Below are 24535 nucleotides of genomic sequence, written 5' to 3'. Positions count from 1 at the left end.
GTTCACCCTCATTGGGCGAACCGCTCACGTCAAATTCAAGTTTGCAGGCTCAGCAAGCAGCTAAGCGCCGAGCAGGCGCGCCCTCTCAGCGCCACCCTGGACAAAGCCTTATGTTTACGTCCCGGGCACGCACGCTCTCCCAAGCTTGACGCTTGCGGAGACAAAAAAAAAAAAAGAGACTTTGAAGCGTGCTTAACATGCCCCCACGCGCGCGCTTGCGAAATGGACAGGACACCCGGCGCTCATGCTTAGAGAGTTGGTGGCGTCACCACTCTCAAACATGAGCGCGGTCAGCGCCAGCGGAGACGCAGCCTAATAGTTCGCTGCTTTAACCTTTTGAGTGCCAGACAGGCCACAGGGTCAGGGTGCCGGAAACTATGATCACGTGATCCCCTCTCGCCGTCATTGCCCATCTCGTCACTGGACTCCATTTACCCAAAGAGAACGAGCATTTTGTGGGGGGAGAGGGGTATTTAGCTACTATATCACATGGGTATCAGAACCTATGACGCAGTGGCAATGTCCTATGGCACTCAGGGTTAACGGGTTCTTCCATTGTTTCTGCCAGGAACAGGGATAATATGGGGAATTGTTCGGGAGAAAATTAGCCAATCTAATCTCTTTATCTGGGATTAGTGTTTTATCTTTCACTAGACATCAATGTAAATCTGTCCTATGCCAAGGGTGAGCAACTCCAGTCCTCAAGAGCCACCAACAGGTCAGGTTTTCAGGATATCCCCTGCTTCAGCACAGGTGGCTCTGCAGTGAAAAGAAAACGCAGGACAGTACACCCTCCCCCCTCTTCCGTTTCCGGGTTAAAGGTTGCTGCCGTCATGTTGGCATCCCACTCAAAAGAGTTAACGAGACATGGTGCGAGATTTGTGCGAGACCCCCACCCCTACTTTCTCACCTCCGGAGCAGGGGAGCCAGTGTGGGTTTAAGACAGTGTCTCCTGTCAACGTGAGATTGAATACTGTGTGAAATCGTGAGAGCCCTGATGCGCGAGACCGTCAGACAGCCCTGATGTGCGAGACCGTCAGACAGCCCTGATGCGTGAGACCGTCAGACAGCTCTGATACGCGAGACCGTGAGACAGAGCTCTGATATGCGATATTGTGAGAGTCCTGATGCGCAAGACCTTCAGACAGAGCCCTGATGCGCGAGACCTTCAGACAGAGCCCTGATGCGCGAGACCTTCAGACAAAGCCCTGATGCGCGAGACCTTCAGACAGAGCCCTGATGCGCGAGACCTTCAGACAGAGCCCTGATGCGCGAGACCTTCAGACAGAGCCCTGATGCGCGAGACCGTCAGACAGAGCCCTGATCCGTGAGACCATCAGACAGAGCCCTGATCCGTGAGACCTTCAAACAGAGCCCTGATGTGCAAGCCGTGAGACAGAGCCCTGATCCGTGAGACCGTCAGACAGAGCCCTGATGCGCGAGACTGTCAGACAGAGCCCTGATGCACGAGACCGTCAGACAGAGTCCTGATGCCGAGACCGTCAGAGAGAGCCCTGATGCCCGAGACCGAGCCCTGATGCGCGAGACCGCCAGACAGAGCCCTGTTGTGCGAGACCATCAGACAGAGCTCGGTTTCAACCACCAGTGAGAATACAACAATCCCGGTTGATGTCAAGGGAGATTTTCGGCTGAAGACGTCCCGAACAACTGCTTCGGGCGACATAGAATAAGAATAAGTGTCCAACTCCAGTCCTCAAGGGCCACCAACAGGCCAGGTTTTCAGGCTATCCGGGCTTCAGCACAGGTTGCTCAATCAGTGGCTCTCTATCCCCTAATAAAAGACGCTGTTCCATTTGGAACACGCCCTGTCTGACCACCATGAGTTCGTGCGGGCGTATGTGTAAAACTCCCCTCACGCTCGGCCAAAGATTCAATTACAGACTCAAGAAAGTGAGCGAAAAACCCCGGGAAAAATGCGAATAACAAAATCGGCAACAACGACTTCTCCGGCCATTACTTAGACTACTTAAAAACAGCCACTTCCCTCTTTACCTCTTTTTTTAATACCTTACCTGAACCCGGGAGAGTAACCCAAAATCGTAAGGTGTTTCACCCATTTCTCTCGGGACCGTAGGGAGCGAAATGTAGCTTGGACAATGAACGTCGGTTACCAGCACGCCAGTGAAGTAGGGAATTCCCATTGTGACGTGTAAGATTCCCTGTAATTCCGTGGTTCACAGGAAAGGACATGGCAGGGACAAAATGGTTCAGGGACAATATTTTGATGCACTGGCAGCTGCAAAGTAGTTTGGAAGAAAAACATGAACTTGTTTCCTTGTGGTTTATGATTAATCCTCTTACCCTGCACAGTCATTCAACTCCTGTCTTATTCAACATTTTTTAAATCCAGTCATGTTCTCGTAACTCTTGAGGATGTGGGTTACTATTCATTAAACTGAAAAAGGAAGCCCCCCTCCCCCAAATAAAAAAGTAAATTACACAACTTGTAATCAGCAATCACACAAAGTAACAATTTTACTACATTTGTGAAGTTCTTCAAATGCGCCTCCATTTTGTTTGCCAAAGTTCACATGGCTTGGAAATCTGTGAAGACGCACTTAGGCAGCGGCCATAGTGCGCACGACAGAGCGTTAGTAGGCGCACGCGCGCCTGTCGCCTCGGCGATTGGTGGACTCCGGCCACGTGCGCGACGGGGAGGCGTGGCCGTGACATCACCAGGCTGGCTCGCCCTCGTTGGTTGAAACACTCGCGTGACGCGGCCGTGACGCAAAAAAATATCAAATGCCAGACGGAATTTCATTGACTTGTCCCTTGGTCCCAGAAAGGTCGGTCAGGATGCATGTGTCCCGTATTTAGCGCCTTCACGTGAAATGCATGAACTTAAAATTACTGTCGTGAAATCAGTGATAAAAAACCTAATAGATTTCTACTTAAGTGTAATAGTAGATTTTTTTCGGTAGATGTCACGTTACTAAATTATTAAAATAAGAAAGTTAGGACACTGCCTGGTCATCTGATAATACCATGACACCCGCCCCTTTAGGCGTTACTCAGCGCGCAAATTTCCCTGCCCGGTAAGAGTAGAGATGAAAAAAAACAAAGCCCTGACAACAGAGCTTAATATCCCAAACCTATAAATCAATCTCTCCAAGCCCTAAACCTTCAAAAAAAAAAGCTGTGTGTGCTGTGCACGCGCATAGTAAGTGAAACTTCTTTGACTTTTGTCACAGAAATTGTATTTGTGTTGGTGATGTTTTAATTAAAAATCAAAATACAATTTCATTGACAAAACGCAAATAAATTTGACTTAGGATGCGCGTGCTCGGCACACATCCCCTGTATTAGCTATTTGCACTGAGTGTGCGTGTGACTGAGTGCGCCTGTGACTGAGTGCACCTGTGACTGAGTGCGACTGTGTGTGACTGAGTGCGCCTGCGACTGTGTGTGACTGAGTGCGACTGTGTGTGACTGAGTGCGTGTGACTGACTGCGCGTGTGACTGCACGTGTGACTGACTGCGCGTGTGACTGTGACTGCGCGTGTGACTGACTGCGCGTGTGAATGAGACTGCGCATGTGAATGAGACTGCGCGTGTGACTGTGACTGCATGTGACCTTACATATCCCCTTGCACATCAGCCCCCCTGCACATCACCCCCCTTCACCTTACATATATCCCCCTGCACATCACCCCCACTGCATATCACCCCCCCTGCACATCACCCACCCTGCACATCATCCACCCTGCACATCACCCCCCTTCACCTTACATATATCCCCCTGCACATCACCCCCCCTGCACATCACCCCCCTTCACCTTACATATATCCCCCTGCACATCACCCCTCCTGCACATCACCCCCCTTCACCTTACATATCCCCCTGCACATCACATATCCCCCTGCACATCACATCCCCCCCTGCACCTTACATATCCCCCTGCACATCACATACCCCCCTGCACATCATATACCCTCCTGCACCTTACATATCCCCCTGCACATCATATACCCCCCTGCACATCACCCCCCCTGCACCTTACATATCCCCCTGCACATCACATACCCCCCTGCACATCATATACCACCCTGCACATCACATACCCCCCCTGCACATCACCCCCCCTGCACCTTACATATCCCCCTGCACATCACATACCCCCCTGCACATCACCTCCATGCACCTTACATCACCTCCCCTCACCCCTGCACCTCAGATCACGGCGGCAGAGCAGAACGCCGGCCTCCTCCTGCTCGGTGAAGCTAAGGCCTCGTTCAGGGTGCTGGCTTCGGAGGGAGGGCGTGCTGCCGTGCGTGCTGCCGTGAGAAACAAAGTATTCAATTTGAATACTGGTTTTCAGGGTAGCAACTGCCCTGTCTCCGAAGCCAGGAGTTGAAGCTGACTACAGTTTCAATAAACGAAAATTTCGTTTTTTGGAGCTGCAGCAGCGTCACAGGGACCTAGGCAGCCAATGAAATCATTCTTCAGAATGATTTCATGACTGCAACTTGGATACTTACCCTACCGTGTGTAACCCCGCCCCCTCCCCAACGCTGAAAAGTCTGCTGGGGGATAAACACAGATCGCCCAGCAAACTGCAGCACTGCCTCCCTCACGCCCTCCCTCCGAGTCCTGCAGCTGGCACCCTGAACGAAGCCTTAGTCAGCACGCCCGCACTGCAGACAGGCGGGGCGCTGACAGGCACAGACCGTGATATGCAGTCTGTAGGGAGCGGGAGCCAGAGGGGGGCGCGGTTTGAGCGGAGGGAGGCGTGGTTTGAGCGGAGGGACCCGCTACTCCCCCCCTCCCTCCACGGGCTCGGGCTGCAGGAGGGAGCTGCTGTGGGCTGCCGTATGGTAAGCAGCTCCCTCCCCCTTCCCCCACAAATGCCCTCACACTGACAGTTTATCCGCGTTGCTCAGGAAGCGCCGGCTCTCTCTCCCAATCTCCGGCCTCCAGCGCTGCCCGCCCGATCCGCACACACCGCTCTGCTTCCTCCCGGTTACCCTCCATGATCCCTGGGCTCCTCCTCCTCCGGCCCCAGCAGCGCTCAGTCAGCGGGACACAGGGAAGCGGAGGTAGGGAGGAGAGAGGCTGAGCAGCGGCTCACTGAGTCCACTCGGCCCACACCCGAGACTGATTTAAAATCCCCGCGCCTGCCTTCTTGCTACAGTACACCTTTCACTCTAGCACTGGAAGATCTGCGGCAGCCATCTTGCTATACCCATGGAGGCGGACGTGTGGGGGTAACGGCGGCTGTTAGGAGCGGTGCCGGCGAGACGTGGGGGGAGGGAGGGGGGAGCCGTGCCATCACTTCCGTTTCACATTTCGCCCCCAACTCTCCCGTTCTACCCCATCAGAATAAGTGCCACTAAAGAAGTTTCACTTCAAAAGTACCTTACTTATTACTTTAAAAGGTAATCAGATCTAGGGGAGAAGGACCCGGGCACGGAACGGGAGGACATTGGGTTAACCATTCTAAGAGTTCCATATCCACATTGATTAAGGAAAAGATTACAAGGTACTTTACCGCTGGTACATGACCCCATTAAACTTCACACCATCAAAAAATCTCCCCATTGTGCTGGAGGGGCTGTAGGCATACAGTAGAGGCTCCTTGTCCCACATCCTGTGATCTTGCCCCATTACAGTTCAACTGTGGAATAGAATTGGCTCCTTGTTTGATTCTCTGGTTGATACTTGGCTTATGCGCCTCCAGGCAACAAATGTGAACTACGCTTTTAATATTATTCTGGCTGTGAGGTTATTTCTCTGCGCAGTGGAATTCCCATGGAGGAGAACTTCTCATGTGATGCTTATGGAGAAGATCAGAGCATTGCTCACCAATCACCATACTATAAAACATGGAGCTCCTAGCTTCTTCCATGGTACTCCCATCCATGGACATCTATACCCACCGACCAGGTGTTGGTTAGGAGGGGCAGAAGAGTGTAAAGCTTTAAAAGTGAGGAGAATTGAGTGTGTGATACGGGATGTGATAGGAAGCAAGGAGAGGGATTTCAGCAGAGGAGACGCTGACACAGATTTAGGAAAGAGTAGCCTGATTCTGGCAGCAGCGTTTAGGATAGATTGTAGGGGAGACAGGTGAGAGGCAGGAAGGCCGGACAGCAGGAGGTTACTGTAGTCGAGACGGGAGAGAATGAGGGCCTGTGTCAGAGTTTTAGCAGTCGAGCAGCAGAGGAAAGGGCGTATCTTTGTATTATTGCGGAGGAAAAACTACAGTTTTTTGCTACCTTTTGAATGTGAGAGAGGAGTCGAGTGTAACCCCAAGGCAGCGTGCTTGGGCTACTGGGTTAATGATGGTACTTCCAACAGTAATGTTTAAAGTTACACACATATATGGTCATATTGGTCCTGTAGAGGCAGGGTCGCCGAGAGTGGGTTCGGGCCCCAGTGAAAATATTTTTTCGGGCCCCCCCAGCAGCTCTTTTCTCTCTCGCACTTAGCTGTAGGGGCCGCCTTCTTTCTGCCACCCTCCTCCTTGTGAACCGCGGCGTCACATCACCACCGTGACGTTGCCATGGTAACGCAACATTGTGACGTCATTTGACGCTGCGGGTTCAGGAGGAGGAGGGCGGCAGCACAGAGTGACAAATAATGACACTACCAAAAACATATGCAACATACATAGTCGGGCCCAAATTTGTACCAAATTTTATTTTTATTCTTATTCTCTCTCTCTCTCTCTCTCCCTCTCTCCCTCCTCGCTCCTCTCTCTCTCTGTGTCTCTCTCTCTCTCTCTCTCTGTGTGTCTCTGTGTCTGTGTCTGTCTCTCTGTCTCTCTGTCTCTCTCTCTCGTTATACCTCCCTCCCAGCAGATGGCGCTGCATTACACCCAGTCCTGCAGCTCCGGGAGGAAGCAGGACGTGCCGACACGCCCCTTTTGAAAGTCAGAGGGATCAGACTAAAGATGGTGAACCTGGGTCTGTCCAGAGTGGATGATGTTGTGGCTGCGAAGCATCCGGTGTGTGTTCATTGCGCCCCTGTTGCCCCTTGCCCCCCCCAGATGAACCCCTTTCCAGCAGCAGAGGGGTTAATCTGCAGCAAGCCGTGTGGGTTTTTAAACTCCAAGCTTCGGGTGTCTGCTGAAGCATTTTATACGCTTACAAGTTGGGCCGTATACAGTATGTGTATCTTTATTTATATAGCGCCATCCATGTACACAGCGCGTCACAGCAGTAATATACGTGGCATAATAATATATCACATAGTGGGAATAGGCGCTTCAGACATAAAACAATAGGAAAGGGAGGTCCCTGCCCCGAAGAGCTTACAATCTAATTGGTAAGTAAGAAGAACGTATAGAGACAGTAGGAAGGTGTTCTGCTAAGTGCGTCTGTAAGGGGCCACGGCCGATATATAAGGTGTATAGTGTCAGCCAGCGGAGCTACACATATGCTTGGTTAAGGAGGTGTGTTTTAAGGTGGGTCTTAAAAGTGGAGACAGCACCAAGACATTCCAGAGGTGGGGGGCAATGAGCGAGAGAGGTTTTAGGTAGAAGAGGGCTTTAGATACAAGGGGGGGGGGGTGTATATATCAGTTTATCTGTGCTTTGGTGATGTGTATCCATCCTGTAAAGCCGCAGTCGGCGCTGCTCTTTTTGTTGGGGGTAAGGAATATATACACTGTTTTTGGATGAACTGAACCAGGTACAGGCACAAGGCAAGAATGGCCGCGGGCGGGGTCCTGGTTTTCTACGGCAGCCAATAGACAGTTGCAGTGTCATCAGGAGATGAGGTGACGTTGCGACTACGGAAACCAGGAGGACCACTGATCAGTTCCAAGGGACCCCCGGGTCCAATTAAGGTTAAAAATATAGTAATCCATTTTGGGTGGGATTGCTGCTTGCAGGTGTGTGAATGTGTGTGCCTGTCTTCAACAGCCACTGATTGAGCCACCTGTGCTGAAGCAGGGATATCCTCAATACCTGACCTGTTGGGGGCTCTTGAGGACTGAAGTTGGCCACCGGTGGTTTAGGGTTTAAACCAAGTTAACCCTAACAGACAACTTTGAAACCCTCCCTTTCTATTTTTTGGGGGGGGGGACAGAAACATAATTTTTTAGTACGTAACATTTACATCTGCCTAGCGCAGTCCAAAGAAAAGAAAAACAAACCTTGTTGACGCTGTTGTTGCAGATTGACACATTTCAGGCTAGTACAGAGGCATACACAAGCAAGTACAACTGAGATTTCCCTGCGCAAAAAAAGCTGTTTGCAACATTTAGGCCCAGATCCACTAAATAGTACTAAGCTTTAGCATACTTTCACTCCCATTCATATGAATGGGAGCCGAGGCATACTAAAGCGCAGCACCCTTTTGTGGATCTGAATCTTGGTACTTAAGTCCTCTAGTGTTTTTAAGGAAGAACAATCACGATGCAAAGGTGCATTATCCCATCAGGGCCTCTCTTCCCAGAAAATGATCATGATGTCATATAAATCAATACCAAGTATACTCTAAATAAGCTGGATTTTTCTTCTATTAGAGGAGCAATCCCAATGAACCATTATTGTGGTGGGTAATGATCTCTACTTGCTATTGTGGTTTAGTGAATAACCACCTTAGTGCTATCACCCAGAGGGAGGGTGGGGTGTATTGAAAATATTATGGCTCATGTGTAAGTGCTCTGTGTTATTCTATAAGGGGAAATGTGAGAAAGTACTTCTTCACGCAAAGGGTAGGGGATTCGTGGAATTGCTACCCAACCGAGGTGGTAGTGACTAATACAATAAGAGAATTCAAAAATTCTTCTAATAGACTATACTCCAAAATGAAAAAGTAAATAGACATATCACTGGTCACATGTCTCAGACAGGTCTGCAACCCTGGCATTCCCCATTATCTCTTGGCATACAGTGCTTCCACTGCAGCCAGGGATTCTGGGTAATGACATGCAAATCAGTACAGTGCCGCATTACACAGCTTTTCAGGAGAGCCTGGGTTAAAGAAGTGCAGAGCCAGTAACCCTACTCACAGACAGCAGTTTGGACATTTTGAGTCTCATCCATGTGCGGCTGGTTCCCGGACATGCAACGTGAAGCTGGAACATATGAAAGTGGTTCATATCGGCTGTACCAGTCTATGTTTCTACAAGACACTGTATTAAAGAGAATGTGCTGTAAAGAATAACAGCACTTATTAAACCTGCCCCTATGGCTTTTCTTTCTGACTCTCTTCCCTTGTGTGTTGCAGGGTTTGCCCGAATACGCCAGGTGCCAGTCTCATGCCTTTATGAAGGGGATGGGTACATTCATAACAGGTAATAATAATACCGCATACTGGTGTATCATAGAGGTGGGTTCTTCACATAGAACTGCTGCGCCAATGCGATACGTTCCAAATGCATTTTGTAATAACAGCGACACAAAGAACATTCACACTTCTCAGCATTGTTTTTATTTATTTTAGCAAACCTAGAACTTGCATTTAATCATTGGGGCAACGTAAGCATTATTTGTAGATTGAAGCACCCGTTTGACAGTGACTGTGAATGCAGCAGATGTACAGTAGAGAACCACAGAATAAACAGGTGTGCAGATAGAAAGCATGGTGGCTGGAACCGATGCCTTGCCAAGCTGGGCACAACAACTAGTTCCCCATAGGGGCCAGGTCAGGAAACATATTTAAGAATCACGGTCGTGTTGTCATTTTATATACATGTAAACACGGAAAAAATATTATATTTCCACACTTTCAGACCTCAACGTTTTGCACATAAAATATTTCCCACTGTGGTTCCTCTGCTGGTGCTGGATGGAGGTTTTTCCAAGCAATCCCTATGGAAGTCTCAACCCAGGGGTGCCCAAACTGGGGGGTGCGGAAAAAAATTGATAACACCGGTACCATATATAGCTACATAATCCAGAGCTGTCAAGGGTCCCTCACTCCAGACCGATGTGAAGTGGCCTCGCACATGTGCGATTTGCGTGAGACCCCCTTTCCACCTCCGGAGCAGGGGACCCCGTGTCTAAAGGGGACGGGGTTAGGATGGGAGGAGCATGGTCGTTCAGAGAAGAGGACTGGGTGTTATGTCGGGAGAGGCAGGGTTTAAGACTGAGATAGAGACCTAATGGGGTCGCATGTAAGTTACAGGGATGTAACTTGCGTGTGAGTGTCAGTGGGAAAAACCGCATGTAGTATGAAATTAGCAGGAGCAGAAAGTATAAGGGCCACACGAAGGCCCTGCACGGGGCGCCAGTTGAGCGCCCTGCTCTAAAGACTGACTATGGAAGCCATACCCTCCTGTCCATTATTACACAGGGTAAGGAGGCAGTGGGGCTTTATCAGCATGGCAGACCTGGCAAGGATCTTGGGGCAATTTTGTTTAAGGAAAAGTTGCTCTGGAGAGATGGAATTCTAGGTACGTACTCGGCCTCATTATATAGCGTCGCTCTTCTGAGCATAAACATTTCTGCTTTGTATTTGTGCATTACCAGGAACTGGAGCGGCGCTGATAATCCAGAAGGTGTTAAATACAAAGCTGCCATACCCTCTGCAGTGGACTATTCTTATATCCGTGGGTAAGATTAACACAAAATGAAGCATTGACAGCGTAACCAGAGTTCTACGGGTTCACTAAAGCAGCAATCCCCCAGGAGCCTATATGAGTTTAACTCGTATAATGTCCCCTGAGCATGTCCTGCCTTTTAAAATTAAATACAAGAGAGTCAAGATAAATGCAACTTGGGATGCCCCAACTACATGGGGACACAAGCAACAAATCAAGAATAAATGCGGGTGCTGCAGGCAGAAAGAACCTGGTCAGGGTTACTGCGTATACAATAAGAGGGGTAGCCGAGCACACCAAGTCAAAATGCAATATATTACAAAAAGATCATTTTATTGACTGATCACAGTCACAAACCATCCGACGTTTTGGTGAACAAACACCTTCTTCAGGGAAGGTAGAGCCGACCCGGTGCCGGTCACAGCCCCTTGCTGCCGGGTAATTTCCGGGTAGCTGAAAAAGCACCGGGTAATTTCCGGGTACTCGGTACATCACTAGTATGAACCCATTAACCACAGATTGCTTTCAGTTGCAGGCTCCGCTGCCAGCTACGCAGTGACGAGAAGTGAAACGCAGAAGTGTTCCAACCTGTGGCTCTACCTGGAGTCTGGGGACACCCCACAGTCACGTGAGACAGGTGAAAGTAAAACGCATGTTGAGTTCAGATTAACCCCTCCAGGTATGACATACCTGGCATGTCACAGGCCCTGCCACGCCAGAGGCCCTTGTGGCGTTATGGGTGAATGCTGGTTTTCCAGGGACTGGTCAGGCAGACCGATCCTATAGAGCAGTCGGCCCTATTGAAGCGGGAATGGGGCCAAGTCCTCTTCCTTTCCCTGTCAGCTGGGGGGGGGGAGGGGGGTAGTTGTGGTCATATTATCATCGCTGAACCAATCGCGTGACAGCAAGAGCCAGGAGGTGCGGTGGCATTCTGAAAAGGTTAAGGTTTTATCCGAAATATACAACAGTAAACCAAGAAGCCTCAAAGCACATCCAATATCACAACATATTTAGTTGAATTGTATATATTTTCTTCTAAGTAAAGGTCATTTAGTTCAATCTTTTGGCCAAAACATGTTAATCCTGAACCCACGTCAGGGTTAGACCCTTTCAGCAGGTCCTACACCGCCAGTGTTATACTGTGCGCTCCACTACATGGAGGAAACAAAACCGTGCTGTCATTAGCCCGAGAGGCGTGACCTGTGCAGTGCCTAAGGGGTTAATGTTTAGATGCACTATGGCCCAGATCCACAGAAATCCGTTAATGTTATCTAAGAACGAGAGGTGGTAATGTCCCCATGCTCAGCGACTTGCATACCTCCCCATAGACTCCTTTAAACAATACGTACAGAGATACCAGTGCACAGACAGGAACGCACCTGGGATACCTGGGAAATTGCAATCATTTGAAGGCACTTTGCATATCCAAATTAGCATATTTCCCAGGTATGTGCCTTTCTGTGCACAGCTGTCACTGATCAAATCCCTGCATTAACTGTAACCGAGCCCTGTGGACAGGTCGTAGGGGTTCCAGCCCTGGGTTTTGCTGGAGCTTGCCATTACGTGGCTGTTAAAGCCATCTTTGATCCTGGCAAAACCGCTTCCTGGACATGGTAATTGGCTGCACTTGTCCAGGGCTTTAAATAGCAGTCAGTGACTCCCAGCCCCTGCCCGAGCATGGTATGCTAACCCATGTGTTCCTGAACTCCGTGAGTGCCCTGTTCCTGTGGATTCCCTGTTGCCGACCCCGACCCCGCACCTCTGCCGCCTGCCTTGACCTCTGCCTGCATCCTGACTACGATTTACTCTAACAGGACTCTGTCCCCTGGCTCTGGTCGGGGATCATATAACCTACCTCAGCAGGTCCGCTTCCTATCAGAGACGAGTATCGTTATATAGGCGTTGTTAGTGGGACCACCTCCTTTTGCATATCATTAGCACTAACGACTGTTGGTGTTAACGCAAGGACAAGCCTGATGCTGAAGTGGATGAAACCTGAAACCCCTCCTCACTTTTAGACACTGTTAAGGATTACCTGACAAGATTAAAGATGTTGGACAAAAGGGAGGCAGAGACCAATAAAGACCTGCAAACGGCACATTCACTTTGACACAACAGGATTTAAATTTGATCAAACAAGCATTCAAACACACAACTTTTAGCCTCCTGAGACAAGTGTGTGTGTGTGTGTGTGTGTGTGTGTGTGTGTGTGTGTGTGTGTGTGTGTGTGTGTGTGTGTGTGTGTGTGTGTGTGTGTGTGTGTGTGTGTGTGTGTGTGTGTGTGTGTTTTATTATTTATTTATTTTTAAAAACATTGTTAAAAATAAAAAAATTATTAGATTTGTACAGACAGACAGATTGATTCAGAGCCGGTAGCGGCGCCAAAAGATGATTTTCCTCATCTTCGCCGCTGTCTGTCGGCTCCCCGCTCCCTGCCGTGCGCGCCCCTTGTATAGAAAGGCTGACTGACGTCAGCTGACTAAAATTCTGCGCGCCCGGCACTATAGAACGTGCCTAAGGCCCCGCTCACACAGCACGATACACGACGCGCTTACGTGTTCGTCACAGATGCCTGGCGGCCAGTGGTAGTGTTCAGTATTGAAACTGCCATTGGCTACAAAGTACGGCGTCGACGCTGCTGCAGTCGCGGGAGTGTCTTCACTCTGTGATTCCAGGCTGCAGCAGCGCGACGTCAATTTCAGCAGACAATCAATGTCCAGGCGTTTACATTGATTGGCTGCTGAAATTGACCAGAGACTCGGCAGCTCCCTGCTCCAGCCCAGTGTGGAATGGAAGATGACTGGCTCTTTAGACCCACACACACCCACACAGGATTTATGCTTTTCTTTTATGTTTTATAGTTAATGAGAAACCAGTACATTTTCAATGACCCTTCTAGAATTCTTCAAACACGTTTCTGTGATTTTCTGTGTCATTCAGTCCTACGATGCATTGCAAAGCCACCCTGCGCCCGTGACACAGCCTTCCACCCCCCCCCCCCCCCAGACAGAGGCGCGCACATGCAGCGTCGCAAAGCCCCCTGTGTGAACACGGCCTTAGGCTACGGCCCCAGTGCCTGTGCTGCACGCGCGCCTGTGAGGCTGGCGGCGCGTGCAGCCGAATTCCCCGGTCTGCAGAGAGCTGCAGGGGGAAAGACAGGGGGGGAGGGGTGGGCGCAGCCGTGACGTCACCCGGCAGGTTTGCCCTCATTGGCTGAACCGCGGGGGGTGTGGCCTAGCGCTCCGTCGCTAGTTCCCCTCACAATTTTCTTGCAAGCTGGAAAAACTCACCACGCAGTGCGGCAGCCGCCCCTCGCAGCGGGCCCGGCCCCATTGAGGGGCGGCTCTTGTCCCTGCAGCATCCGCCACAGCGGGCGCTGCAGTAGCCAGCGGGGACCAAGCCTAAGAAGGTCACACATAAAACGAAGCTTAAAGAGTGCAGCAAGATGTAAAGGAAGAGGTCATAGCAGGAGGGGGTGTTCGATGAGCGGGGAAACGGATTTCTCGGCGCGACGGGCAGTTCACGTGAGCAGTTCGCCCAATGAGGAGGGCGAACCAGCTCCGTGACGTCAAAGACACACCCCCCCCCCCCACCACGGCGCGTCTACCATGTCCTGAAAACGCACCGCTTCACGCGGGTGACGTTACAGACGCGCACACCTGTGCGCGGGCGAAGGCTGTATGGACGCAGCCTAGGAAACAATGGGGAAAGGCAGGTTTGTGGACATGTGAATGTGCTCACAAGTGGTATAGTTATTTGGTGTGCTTTGGTATTTATGATAGCCGTCTTTCCTGCTTTAAGTATTTTTTAATTCCCTTACTATATTATTCCTGTTGGGAGGCTACAGCAGGAATCCAGCGCCCTTTCCATGAAGAAGTCACTCCTCACACCTAGCTTCAGAGCAGGATCTCCGGTTCATGCTGAACTCTTGTACTTTCTCTGGCATAAGAACGCCATGCTACGTGTATCTGTAGTGTGTAAGCTCTTCTAAATAAGGATGCGTTAAGCCTGTGCATCAAACAGTCTTTGTGGGTTTACTAATCTTCCCGCTATTCATCTATTTCAGGAATCCAGCAAACATCAAAGCCTGAAACAAAAAGTAACAAATACGGAGACGTGTTGGAATGAATGGTGTCACCAAGCATGACCCCGTGTTAACAGGCTGAGCATGCAGGGACTTTCCTTCCCTGGCATTCAGTGCCTCAGTGTCTGCACTAAAGGACTGTAATAGCCTATGCAGTCATATTCTCACTCAGTAAAATGTTCCAGGATTTGTAAGGGCCAATGCTCCCTGGACCGAGTCCATTACAAAACCGAAACCGATTCTCACATCCTCTACGTTACCTTGCGTAAAATGTGTTTGTCTATTGTACATTTTGCATTTCAACACTCTTATAAGGCATTTCCCAGTAGCACTCCATGCCGCAATGAAATACATGATACTGTGGGTTTGTGCTTGGAGCTTGCTAATATTGTGTGTGTACAGTATAACTGTAACCACTCGTATATGACATTTCCCAGGTACTGATGGCTGAAGTGCTTATAACTGACGGGTACAATGTTGCAGCGGGAGTAGTTCTAGTAGAACACAGGTTACAGCACAATCACAGTCTGTGTAACGCCATTCTGGCTGTAATATCTTGTGTAATGCAGGCGGTCCTCGCTTATCCGACGCAATGCGTCCCGCAAACCGCCATCGGATAACGGACTGTCGGATTGCGGGTCCCATGTTATGCGGCGGCGGCGGCTGTCGGAAAAGCGGGTCCGACGTCGGATAATGCATGGACGTCGCTGTGCGTGCTTCAAGTAACATACACTGAAACTTCTGATATAACATTATTCCTGGGATTGTATAAGATAGGATTCAACCACACACTAAACAAGTTATGGTGAGTAAGAAAGTGACACAAACCTTCCACCGTAGTGTACAGCAAATAAAAATACCCCTTGTGAGCACATTCACATGTCTCAGACAGGTCTGTAACCCTGCTTTTCCCCATTATCTCTTAGTATACAGTGTTCCACTGCCGCCAGGGATTCTGGGTAATAACATGCAAACGAGCACACAGTATCCTTTTGCTTCTATCAATGTTAACATGGAGCCTTATAAGCATTTGCCTGCCGCATTACACAGCTTTTCACACGGCCTGGGTTAAAGAAGTGCAGAGCCAGTAACCCTACTCAAAGACAGCTTTGACCTTTTGGGTCTCGTCAGTATGAGGCTGGTTATACTGGCTTTGCAATGTGATGCTGGGGTAGGATCCAACCACACATTCTATACGTTACAGTGGCAAACCCTCCACCGTACAGTGTACAGCAAATAAAAATACCCCTTGTGAGCACATTCACACGTCTAGGATAGGACAAACTGCCTCCCTGTAAAGGGCCTTAATCACCGGTCACCTCTCTTTTGTTAGATGATTATCTAGAAGTAGAGTCCAACACCTCCACCTACACAGAGACCAATTTAAATATAGAGAAGGTGAGTCCCCATATTGCTTGTTAGAGGTACCAGCTCTGCCCTACAATATTTTGGCCAAAGGTAAAGTCGGCTGCTTGAAAAAAAAAGTGAACAAAAGGTGTTTAGAGGAATATGACAAATACAAAAGATTTCATATGTGACGTGGCGCAGTTTGCTGTAGGTTGCAGTAAGATCCATTCCTGCATATGGTATACAAAGATTCTGACCATCTACTGAGGTCCAGGTGAACAAAGGATGGCTTGACCACTCTGGGAAGGAGGTTACCCCTATTGCTACTAGAGCGTCCAGCAATTGTTGTTTACATCACTAGAAAAAGACATTTGGATCGTGCAGGTTGTTGCTTTCAATTAAAACTCCTGACTTCCCCCTACCTGTCTTATTTTGTGAACTGAATTCATTGGTTAATGTGGGTGATGAATGTGGACAAAGACTTGAGTTCTTCATATCTGTGAATGACATGTTACCCTCATCAATGTCTCTATGGGGAATTAACAGTCCGTTGTGATCATTAATAGGATATCATTTGACTTGCACCTTTCCTGGTGTATTTAGACTTTTTTTTAAACAAGCAAAACTGTTTTGCATTTGATTACTGTTTTGAGGTTTGACTTGATATTCATCTTAGATCAATGCTGTCTTGATATCATGAGATATTAAGTATTTGAGTCAATCTGGTGCTTCAGGGGATAATGTGGATACCGTTTGTCTTAAAAATACAATATATTAGGTTTATGACAGGTCAAGACCATTCCTGGGTCTACAAAGAGAGCTTCATTGGTGGGTTATCACTCATGGCCCTCTAAAAGTACCATATGTGTTGCATGGGACTGATAGAATCTAGAGATAAGGGCATATGTTTTGCCAGAGATGGGATTAAATTATGGCTCTCCTGACATCTTTATAAACAAGCCACTTTCATCAATGGAAACTGATAGTCTTCAATGATCCCTTGTGCATCCCAGAGAGGGGTGGCACACAGGTCACCACTTGGGGACTTTAATGAAAATATCTTGTGACGTCATCTATTCTGCATAAAAACAGGTACACATGTGGCATCGTGGCAATAAGACGAATCAAACTGAACCACACTCTGCGTGGATAAGAGGTGGCCAGGGACAGATATCCGTTTGTCACTCAAATTTAGGAGAAGGCCGGTCAAAATTAGTATTATTGATATGACTCGCGTGTGTCTAAGTATTAGAGAAATTAAGATATAAGGTCTTTCATATATCTAGGAACCTTTTAAACGTCTTTTAGGAGAGTTTTTATTCCAAGTCATAAAACTGTCAACCTAGTAACTGGATTATGACTGGGTGGGCTTATGGTGTTCCCAATGAAGGGAAGTCAGAGTCAAAAACCCTACTTTTTAATTATAAGTTAGAATTCAACAAGAGGTGTGTTTTGGGATCAAACAGGTGAATTTTCATGTTTCTACGCCAGTGACCTCTATGGGGAAAGACCTATGATATATGGTAACGTCCTGTATAGGGATTTCTGTTTTATCATTTTATTTTAATAAACTGTTCTGCATTTATTATTCTTGTAGTAATCTTTTTTTTCTTTAATCTAAAGCACTGTATTTTTATATACATTAAAACATTTAATAAATGATGCTTTTGGGTTCTGAATGAACTGTTTGCACGCTTTGTAGAGTATGTACATTTTCGGACATATTTTACCACAACAGATTTTTGTGTGTTAAGTGCATAGCTTTTTCTATAATAATCAGGGACCTGAGACCCTGGCAGATATATATTAATTCCATATTTTGCATATTTCTTGATGGTGGTGGATAGATATTATTGCAATTAAGGGGTTAATATTAACTAATTGAAAGTACCTTGCGGAGGAGACAGGTGAGTTAACTAGAGTAGCCATATGTATTAACCCTGGTTGCATACGTCACGTGCTCACTTGTGTGCTGTTTGTGACAGGTGTTATATGGGGACAGATTGAGGGAAGATATTGTTCATTTGAGGGACCTTTGCGAAGGTGAAAAGTAGGCCAGCTAGAGAGCTGTGTATTAAGGTTGGAGAAAAGAAGATTTCACTAGCAACAAAGGAAAAGGTTCTTTACAGTAAGGGCAGTTACCATATGGAATTCACTACCCATGGAGACTGTGATGGCTGATACGATATCTTCAAAACAAGGTTGGACATCTTTTTAGAAAGGTATACAGGGATATACCAAATAAGTAAACATGGGAAGGATATTGTTCCAGGGAGTAATCTGATTGCCAATATTTGGAGTCGGGAAGGAATTTATTTTTCCCTTTATGAGATATCATTAGGTGATATTTCACTGGGGGGGGGTGGGTTGCCTTCTTCTAGATCAATATACTGTAAGTACGGATATAGGATCAAGCATCTGTCGTCTAAATTTAGCATAGGTGAACTTGATGGACATATGTCTTTTTATTAACCACGTCTGCTATGTAACTATGTAAGTCACACGATCCAAATGCCCCTCAGCTAGACACAAGTCTCACAGCTGAACTGTGCATCTGATCTCGCCACACCTGAAGGATGTGCTTCTATTGTACAATACAATCTCAGTCTGAGCTAGAACGTACTAATTCCTGACAAACTGTCCAATCTTTCACATTCAGGTTTCTCCACCCAACTACGCTTTGCAAACACCAACCAGTATTGTTTGACAACCTTATTCATTTAGCAAGGAATGTCCCAGGGAGGAGAAGCAACATTATATGAGGGATTTGTATCAAGCTCTTAAACCAACTGCTACATTGTTAGATTGACGTCAAGCAATTCATTTGGTAGGTGTATCTAAGGCTGCGTCCATAGTGGGGGGAGCAGTGCTGAACAGCGCTGACTGAGGCTCGCCTGCTGAAGCTGTGCGATTTCATGCACATGCAGGCGAGCCAGCGGGCGCGATCGGGAGGCGGGGCAGTGACGTCGCTGGGCCATTTGCCCGCGACGCACTGACGTCAACGATGTCACGGCGCCGTGACGTTGACGCTGCTCCGCGCTGATTGGATGTTTTCAGCCGACAGCGCTCTGAAAAACAGCTTGGCTGTCGACTGAAAAATCCAACGCCTCAGCACGCCTGCGGACGCTCGCGTGAGCCCCCCTCTAAAGACATCCTCATTGAGGATGCAGGGGCTCAGCGCGGAGCGTCCGCATGGCTCAGTGCGGCTTGTCCTTCTATGGACGCAGCCTTAGTCGCTATATATTCGTTACTACCCCGATTGCATCAGCATGCAGTTTCAGGGGTGGTTATATGGAGCCATAGGAGTTCCTTGTCATAATTGGATATATCAGTTTCTGCGTGTCAGACATTTGTTTTCACTAGTGTCAGCAAAATACCCCACGTGGATTTAATCCCAGTTACTAACAAAGGGGGTCTATGTAGGAAAGTGGGAAAGCAAGCCTCTTCCATGTCACTCTTACTCAGGGGTGGGAAACTCCAGTCGAAGACTGCGCCAATGACTGAGCCACCTGTGCTGAAGCAGGGATATCCTGAAAACTTGACTTGTTGGTCGCCCTTGAGAACTGGATCATTGTTTATATCCTTAAACATATAGCTCTACACATAAACATAAACATATATTACTTGTGAGCACATTCACGTCTTAAACAGGTCTGCAACCCTGCTTTCCACCATTATCACCTAGCATACAGTGCTTCCACTGCAGCAAGGGATTCTGGCAAATGAGCACACCGGAGCACCTTTTAAATCCATTATTACATGGAACCCTTAAACCAATGCACGCTGTTTTAAACATAGCCTGGGATGAGATGCAAAGCCAGTGAACCCACTCACCGACAGACTGTTGCGACCTTTTGGGTCTCATCAGTGTGAGGTTGGTTGTACTGGCTTTGCAATTTAAGACTTGGGTAGGTTTTCACCACACATTATGTGCTCACAAGTAATATTTTTATATGCTACTAGCTGAGAGACCCGGCGTTGCCCGGGATGTAAATGCGTAATAGGTAGTATTATTTATAAATTGTGGAACAATAGGTGAGTATTTGTTGTAAAGGTTGGATAATAATATTGAAAAGAAAGATGGAAGAAAATGTAATACGATGTTGTATAAAAATGGTTTATTGTAACCACACCACAGTACAATGTATATTTTGGTGCCATAAGTGATGTAAAAATGTGAGGCGTGTGTCCTGCTAGGGTGTGAGGCGGCGGGTGGCGCGTGGGTTGTGAGTGCTGTCTGCGAGTGGGGGTCCTGCTAGGGTGTGAGGCGGCGGGTGGTGCGTGGGTTGTGAGTGCTGTCTGTGAGTGTGGGTCCTGCTAGGGTGTGAGGCGGCGGGTGGCGCGTGGGTTGTGAGTGCTGTCTGTGAGTGGGGGTCCTGCTAGGGTGTGAGGCGGCGGGTGGCGCGTGGGTTGTGAGTGCTGTCTGTGAGTGGGGGTCCTGCTAGGGTGTGAGGTGGCGGGTGGCGCGTGGGTTGTGAGTGCTGTCTGTGCGTGGGGGTCCTGCTAGGGTGTGAGGCGGTGGGACAGTGATGTCGGTGCGTAGGGGCGGGAGGCAGCAGGTGTGTGTGGAGGCAGGTATGTGTCGAGTGTGGCGGGTGTCTGTTGAGTGCGTGCAGCGGCTGTGAGGCGGTGGGTGAAAGGCAGAGGCGGCCGGAGTAAGGGCGGGTGAAAGGCAGAGGCGGGGGTGGGGAGGCGGTAAGGCGGGCAGGAAGGCAAAGGGCGGCGGGAAGGGGAGGAGGGGGTGGTGGAGGGGGGCAAGGGGTGGAGGAGGGGGGCAAGGGGTGGAGGAGGGGGGCAAGGGGTGGAGGAGGGGGGCAAGGGGTGGAGGAGGGGGGCAAGGGGTGGAGGAGGGGGGAAGGGTTAGAGGAGGGGGGAAGGGGGGGGAGGCGGTGGGAAGGGGGGAGGGGAGGCGGTGGGAAGGGGGAGGGGAGGCGGTGGGAAGGGGGAGGGGAGGCGGTGGGAAGGGGGAGGGGAGGCGGTGGGAAGGGGGGAGGGGGGCAGTGGACAGGAAGGGGGGGCAGTGGACAGGAAGGGGGGGCAGTGGACAGGAGGGGGGGGCAGTGGACAGGAGGGGGATGCAGTGGACAGGAGGGGGGGCAGTGGACAGGAGGGGGGGGCAGTGGACAGGAGGGGGGGGCAGTGGACAGGAGGGGGGGGCAGTGGACAAGAGGGGGGGGGCAGTGGACAGGAGGGGGGGGGCAGTGGACAGGAGGGGGATGCAGTGGACAGGAGGGGGGGGCAGTGGACAGGAGGGGGGGCAGTGGACAGGAGGGGGGGCAGTGGACAGGAGGGGGGGCAGTGGACAGGAGGGGGGGGCAGTGGACAGGAGGGGGATGCAGTGGACAGGAGGGGGGGGCAGTGGACAGGAGGGGGGGGCAGTGGACAGGAGGGGGATGCAGTGGACAGGAGGGGGGGGCAGTGGACAGGAGGGGGGGGCAGTGGACAGGAGGGGGGGGGGCAGTGGACAGGAGGGGGGGGGGCAGTGGACAGGAGGGGGGGGGGCAGTGGACAGGAGGGGGGGGGCAGTGGACAGGAGGGGGGGGGGCAGTGGACAGGAGGGGGGGGGGCAGTGGACAGGAGGGGGGGGGGCAGTGGACAGGAGGGGGGGGGGCAGTGGACAGGAGGGGGGGGCAGTGGACAGGAGGGGGGGGCAGTGGACAGGAGGGGGGGGGGCAGTGGACAGGAGGGGGGGGCAGTGGACAGGAGGGGGGGGGCAGTGGACAGGAGGGGGGGGGGCAGTGGACAGGAGGGGGGGGGGCAGTGGACAGGAGGGGGGGGGCAGTGGACAGGAGGGGGGGGCAGTGGACAGGAGAGGGGGGCAGTGGACAGTAGGGGGGGCAGTGGACAGTAGGGGGGGCAGTGGACAGTAGGGGGGGCAGTGGACAGGAGGGGGGGGGCAGTGGACAGGAGGGGGGGGGCCGTGGACAGGAGGGGGGGGCAGTGGACAGGAGAGGGGGGCAGTGGACAGTAGGGGGGGCAGTGGACAGGAGAGGGGGGCAGTGGACAGTAGGGGGGGCAGTGGACAGTAGGGGGGGCAGTGGACAGTAGGGGGGGCAGTGGACAGGAGGGGGGGGGGCAGTGGACAGGAGGGGGGGGGCAGTGGACAGGAGGGGGGGGGCCGTGGACAGGAGGGGGGGGGGCAGTGGACAGGAGGGGGGGGCAGTGGACAGGAGAGGGGGGCAGTGGACAGTAGGGGGGGCAGTGGACAGTAGGGGGGGCAGTGGACAGTAGGGGGGGCAGTGGACAGTAGGGGGGGCAGTGGACAGGAGGGGGGGCAGTGGACAGGAGGGGGGGCAGTGGACAGGAGGGGGGGCAGTGGACAGTGGACAGGAGGGGGTGGACAGTGGACAGGAGGGGGTGGACAGTGGACAGGAGGGGGGGGCAGTGGACAGGAGGGGGGGGGCAGTGGACAGGAGGGGGGGGGCAGTGGACAGGAGAGGGGGGGCAGTGGACAGGAGAGGGGGGCAGTGGACAGGAGAGGGGGGCAGTGGACAGTAGGGGGGGCAGTGGACAGTAGGGGGGGCAGTGGACAGTAGGGGGGGCAGTGGACAGTAGGGGGGGCAGTGGACAGGAGGGGGGGCAGTGGACAGGAGGGGGGGCAGTGGACAGGAGGGGGGGCAGTGGACAGTGGACAGGAGGGGGTGGACAGTGGACAGGAGGGGGGGGCAGTGGACAGGAGAGGGGGGGCAGTGGACAGGAGAGGGGGGGCAGTGGACAGGAGAGGGGGGGCAGTGGACAGGAGAGGGGGGGCAGTGGACAGGAGAGGGGGGGCAGTGGACAGGAGAGGGGGGGCAGTGGACAGGAGAGGGGGGGCAGTGGACAGGAGGGGGGGGCTGTGGACAGGAGAGGGGGGGCAGTGGACAGGAGAGGGGGGGCAGTGGACAGGAGGGGTGGGGCTGTGGACAGGAGGGGGGGGGGCTGTGGACAGGAGGGGGGGGGCTGTGGACAGGAGGGGGGGGGCAGTGGACAGGAGGAGGGGGGGCAGTGGACAGGAGGGGGGGCAGTGGACAGGAGGGGGGGCAGTGGACAGGAGGGGGGGCAGTGTCACACACACACACACACGCGCGACACCTACCTGTACTTCCGGCCGCCGCCATCTTCTCACTCGGCGCCGCGAGGGAGGAAGGGGGTCCGCCATCTTACGCGCCGCGTGGCAGCCTGTTCCCACGCCGGGGAGGGAGCTGAGTGGAGCGGGAGGGAATGGAGCGGGAGGGAATGGAGCGGGAGGGAATGGAGCGGTAGGGAGGTGAGTGGAGCGGGAGGGAATGTAGCGCGAGGGAGGAAGGGGGTCCGCCATCTTAGGCGCCGCGTGGCAGCCTGTTCCCCCGCCGGGGAGGGAATGGAGCGGGAGGGAGTGGTGTGTAGCGGGAGGGAGTGGTGTGTAGCGGGAGCTACACTGTGTGAGGTAGCGGGAGGGACATTGGTGGCATGGTGTAGCGGGGTAGGGGGCCTCGCGGTCTGGTTGCGGTAGGGAGATGTGTGAGGTGCAGGAGATGTGAGGCGTGCTGTGCGGTTCGCGGGAGCTACACTGTGTGAGCTAGCGGGATAGGGGGAGGGACATTGGTGGCATGGTGTAGCGGGGTAGGGGGCCTTCCGGTCTGGTTGCGGTAGGGAGATGTGTGAGGTGCAGGAGATGTGAGGCGTGCTGTGCAGTTCGCGGGAGCTACACTGTGTGAGCTAGCGGGATAGGGGGAGGGACATTGGTGGCATGGTGTAGCGGGGTAGGGGGCCTCGCGGTCTGGTTGCGGTAGGGAGCTGTGTGAGGTGCAGGAGATGAGGCGTGCTGTGCGGTTCGCGGGAGCTACACTGTGTGAGGTGGCGGGATAGGGGGAGGGACATCGTTGCCATGGTGTGTGAGTGGAGGCCGCGGCCTCGCGGTCCGGTTGCGGGAGGGAGATGTGTGGCATGGAGGGGAGGGGGGGTTTGAAGAGGCAGTCTGCAGTGTTTGGTGTTGTGTGAATGTGTGTGTGTGCTGTGTTTGTGCGTTGTGTGTAGATTCTGTACCTGATTCGGCAGTCTGTGGTAGCAGACGTGAAGGTTTTGATAGCTGTGAAGCGTGGCCCCAGAGCAGGTTGAGGATTAGAGGATTAGGTGTTGCAAAAGCAAAGCGTTCCCAAAACTCAGTGAGGGGTGGGACAGTGTGGAAGTATTAGGGCAGTGGTTCCCAAACTTTTTCGGTTCAAGGCTCCCCAAGGCAATCAGAATTTTTTCAAGGCTCCCCAAGGCGATCAGGATTTTTACGCGGCGCCCAAAGTAAAAACAAAGGTGTACATACATACATAGGTGTACAAACATACCTAACAGTTGCAGTGCGCAGTTGGTGTCTCTCTCAGACACTCTCACTCTCTCTCACACACTCTAACTCTCTCTGACCTCACTCTCTCTCTCTCTGACCTCTCTCTGACCTCACTCTCTCTCCTCACTCTCTCTCTCAGAACTCTCTCTCTCTGACCTCACACTCTCTCTCTCTGACCTCACACTCTCTCTCTGACCTCACACTCTCTCTCTCTCTGACCTCTGACCTCACATTCTCTCTGACCTCCCTCTCTCTCTCTCTCTCTGACCTCACACTCTCTCTGACCTCACACTCTCTC

At 51.5% G+C, this 24535-nt stretch overlaps 2 protein-coding genes across 3 annotated transcripts in view; one reads left to right on the top strand and one right to left on the bottom strand.

The window, feature by feature from the left end:
* Window positions 1-2056, bottom strand: part of TRAF2 (TNF receptor associated factor 2) — a 59329-nt gene extending 57273 nt beyond the window's left edge. The window contains exon 1 of the mRNA XM_075579099.1: window positions 2034-2056. The gene's annotated coding sequence lies outside the window, so the exon portion shown is untranslated. The remainder of the gene's footprint in view (window positions 1-2033) is intronic.
* A 4763-nt stretch (window positions 2057-6819) lies between these two features.
* On the top strand, window positions 6820-17605 carry TMEM141 (transmembrane protein 141). Of its 2 annotated transcripts, XM_075579117.1 has the most exons (5): window positions 6820-6965; window positions 9196-9262; window positions 10440-10523; window positions 11040-11147; window positions 14577-17605. In XM_075579117.1, exons 1-5 carry the CDS (start codon window positions 6912-6914, stop codon window positions 14636-14638), a joined length of 375 nt encoding a protein of 124 aa, XP_075435232.1. In that variant the 5' UTR covers window positions 6820-6911; the 3' UTR covers window positions 14639-17605. The 2 variants fall into 2 exon arrangements, with proteins under 2 accessions (XP_075435232.1, XP_075435233.1); XM_075579118.1 differs by lacking the exon at window positions 11040-11147.
* Window positions 17606-24535: the final 6930 nt, after the last annotated feature.

This window comes from Ascaphus truei, chromosome 21 (assembly GCF_040206685.1).
Source record: "Ascaphus truei isolate aAscTru1 chromosome 21, aAscTru1.hap1, whole genome shotgun sequence".
NCBI lineage: Eukaryota > Metazoa > Chordata > Amphibia > Anura > Ascaphidae > Ascaphus > Ascaphus truei.
This window is presented reverse-complemented; position numbering and strand designations above follow the sequence as displayed.

Bases quoted from the DNA above. Each gene is read 5' to 3' on its own strand.
- TMEM141 (XM_075579117.1), top strand. From the start codon at position 6,912: ATGGTGAACCTGGGTCTGTCCAGAGTGGATGATGTTGTGGCTGCGAAG. The intron at 6,966-9,195 runs GTGTGTGTTCAT...TGTGTGTTGCAG, and splicing joins TTGTGGCTGCGAAGCATCCG to GGTTTGCCCGAATACGCCAG. The intron at 9,263-10,439 runs GTAATAATAATA...GTGCATTACCAG, and splicing joins GATGGGTACATTCATAACAG to GAACTGGAGCGGCGCTGATA.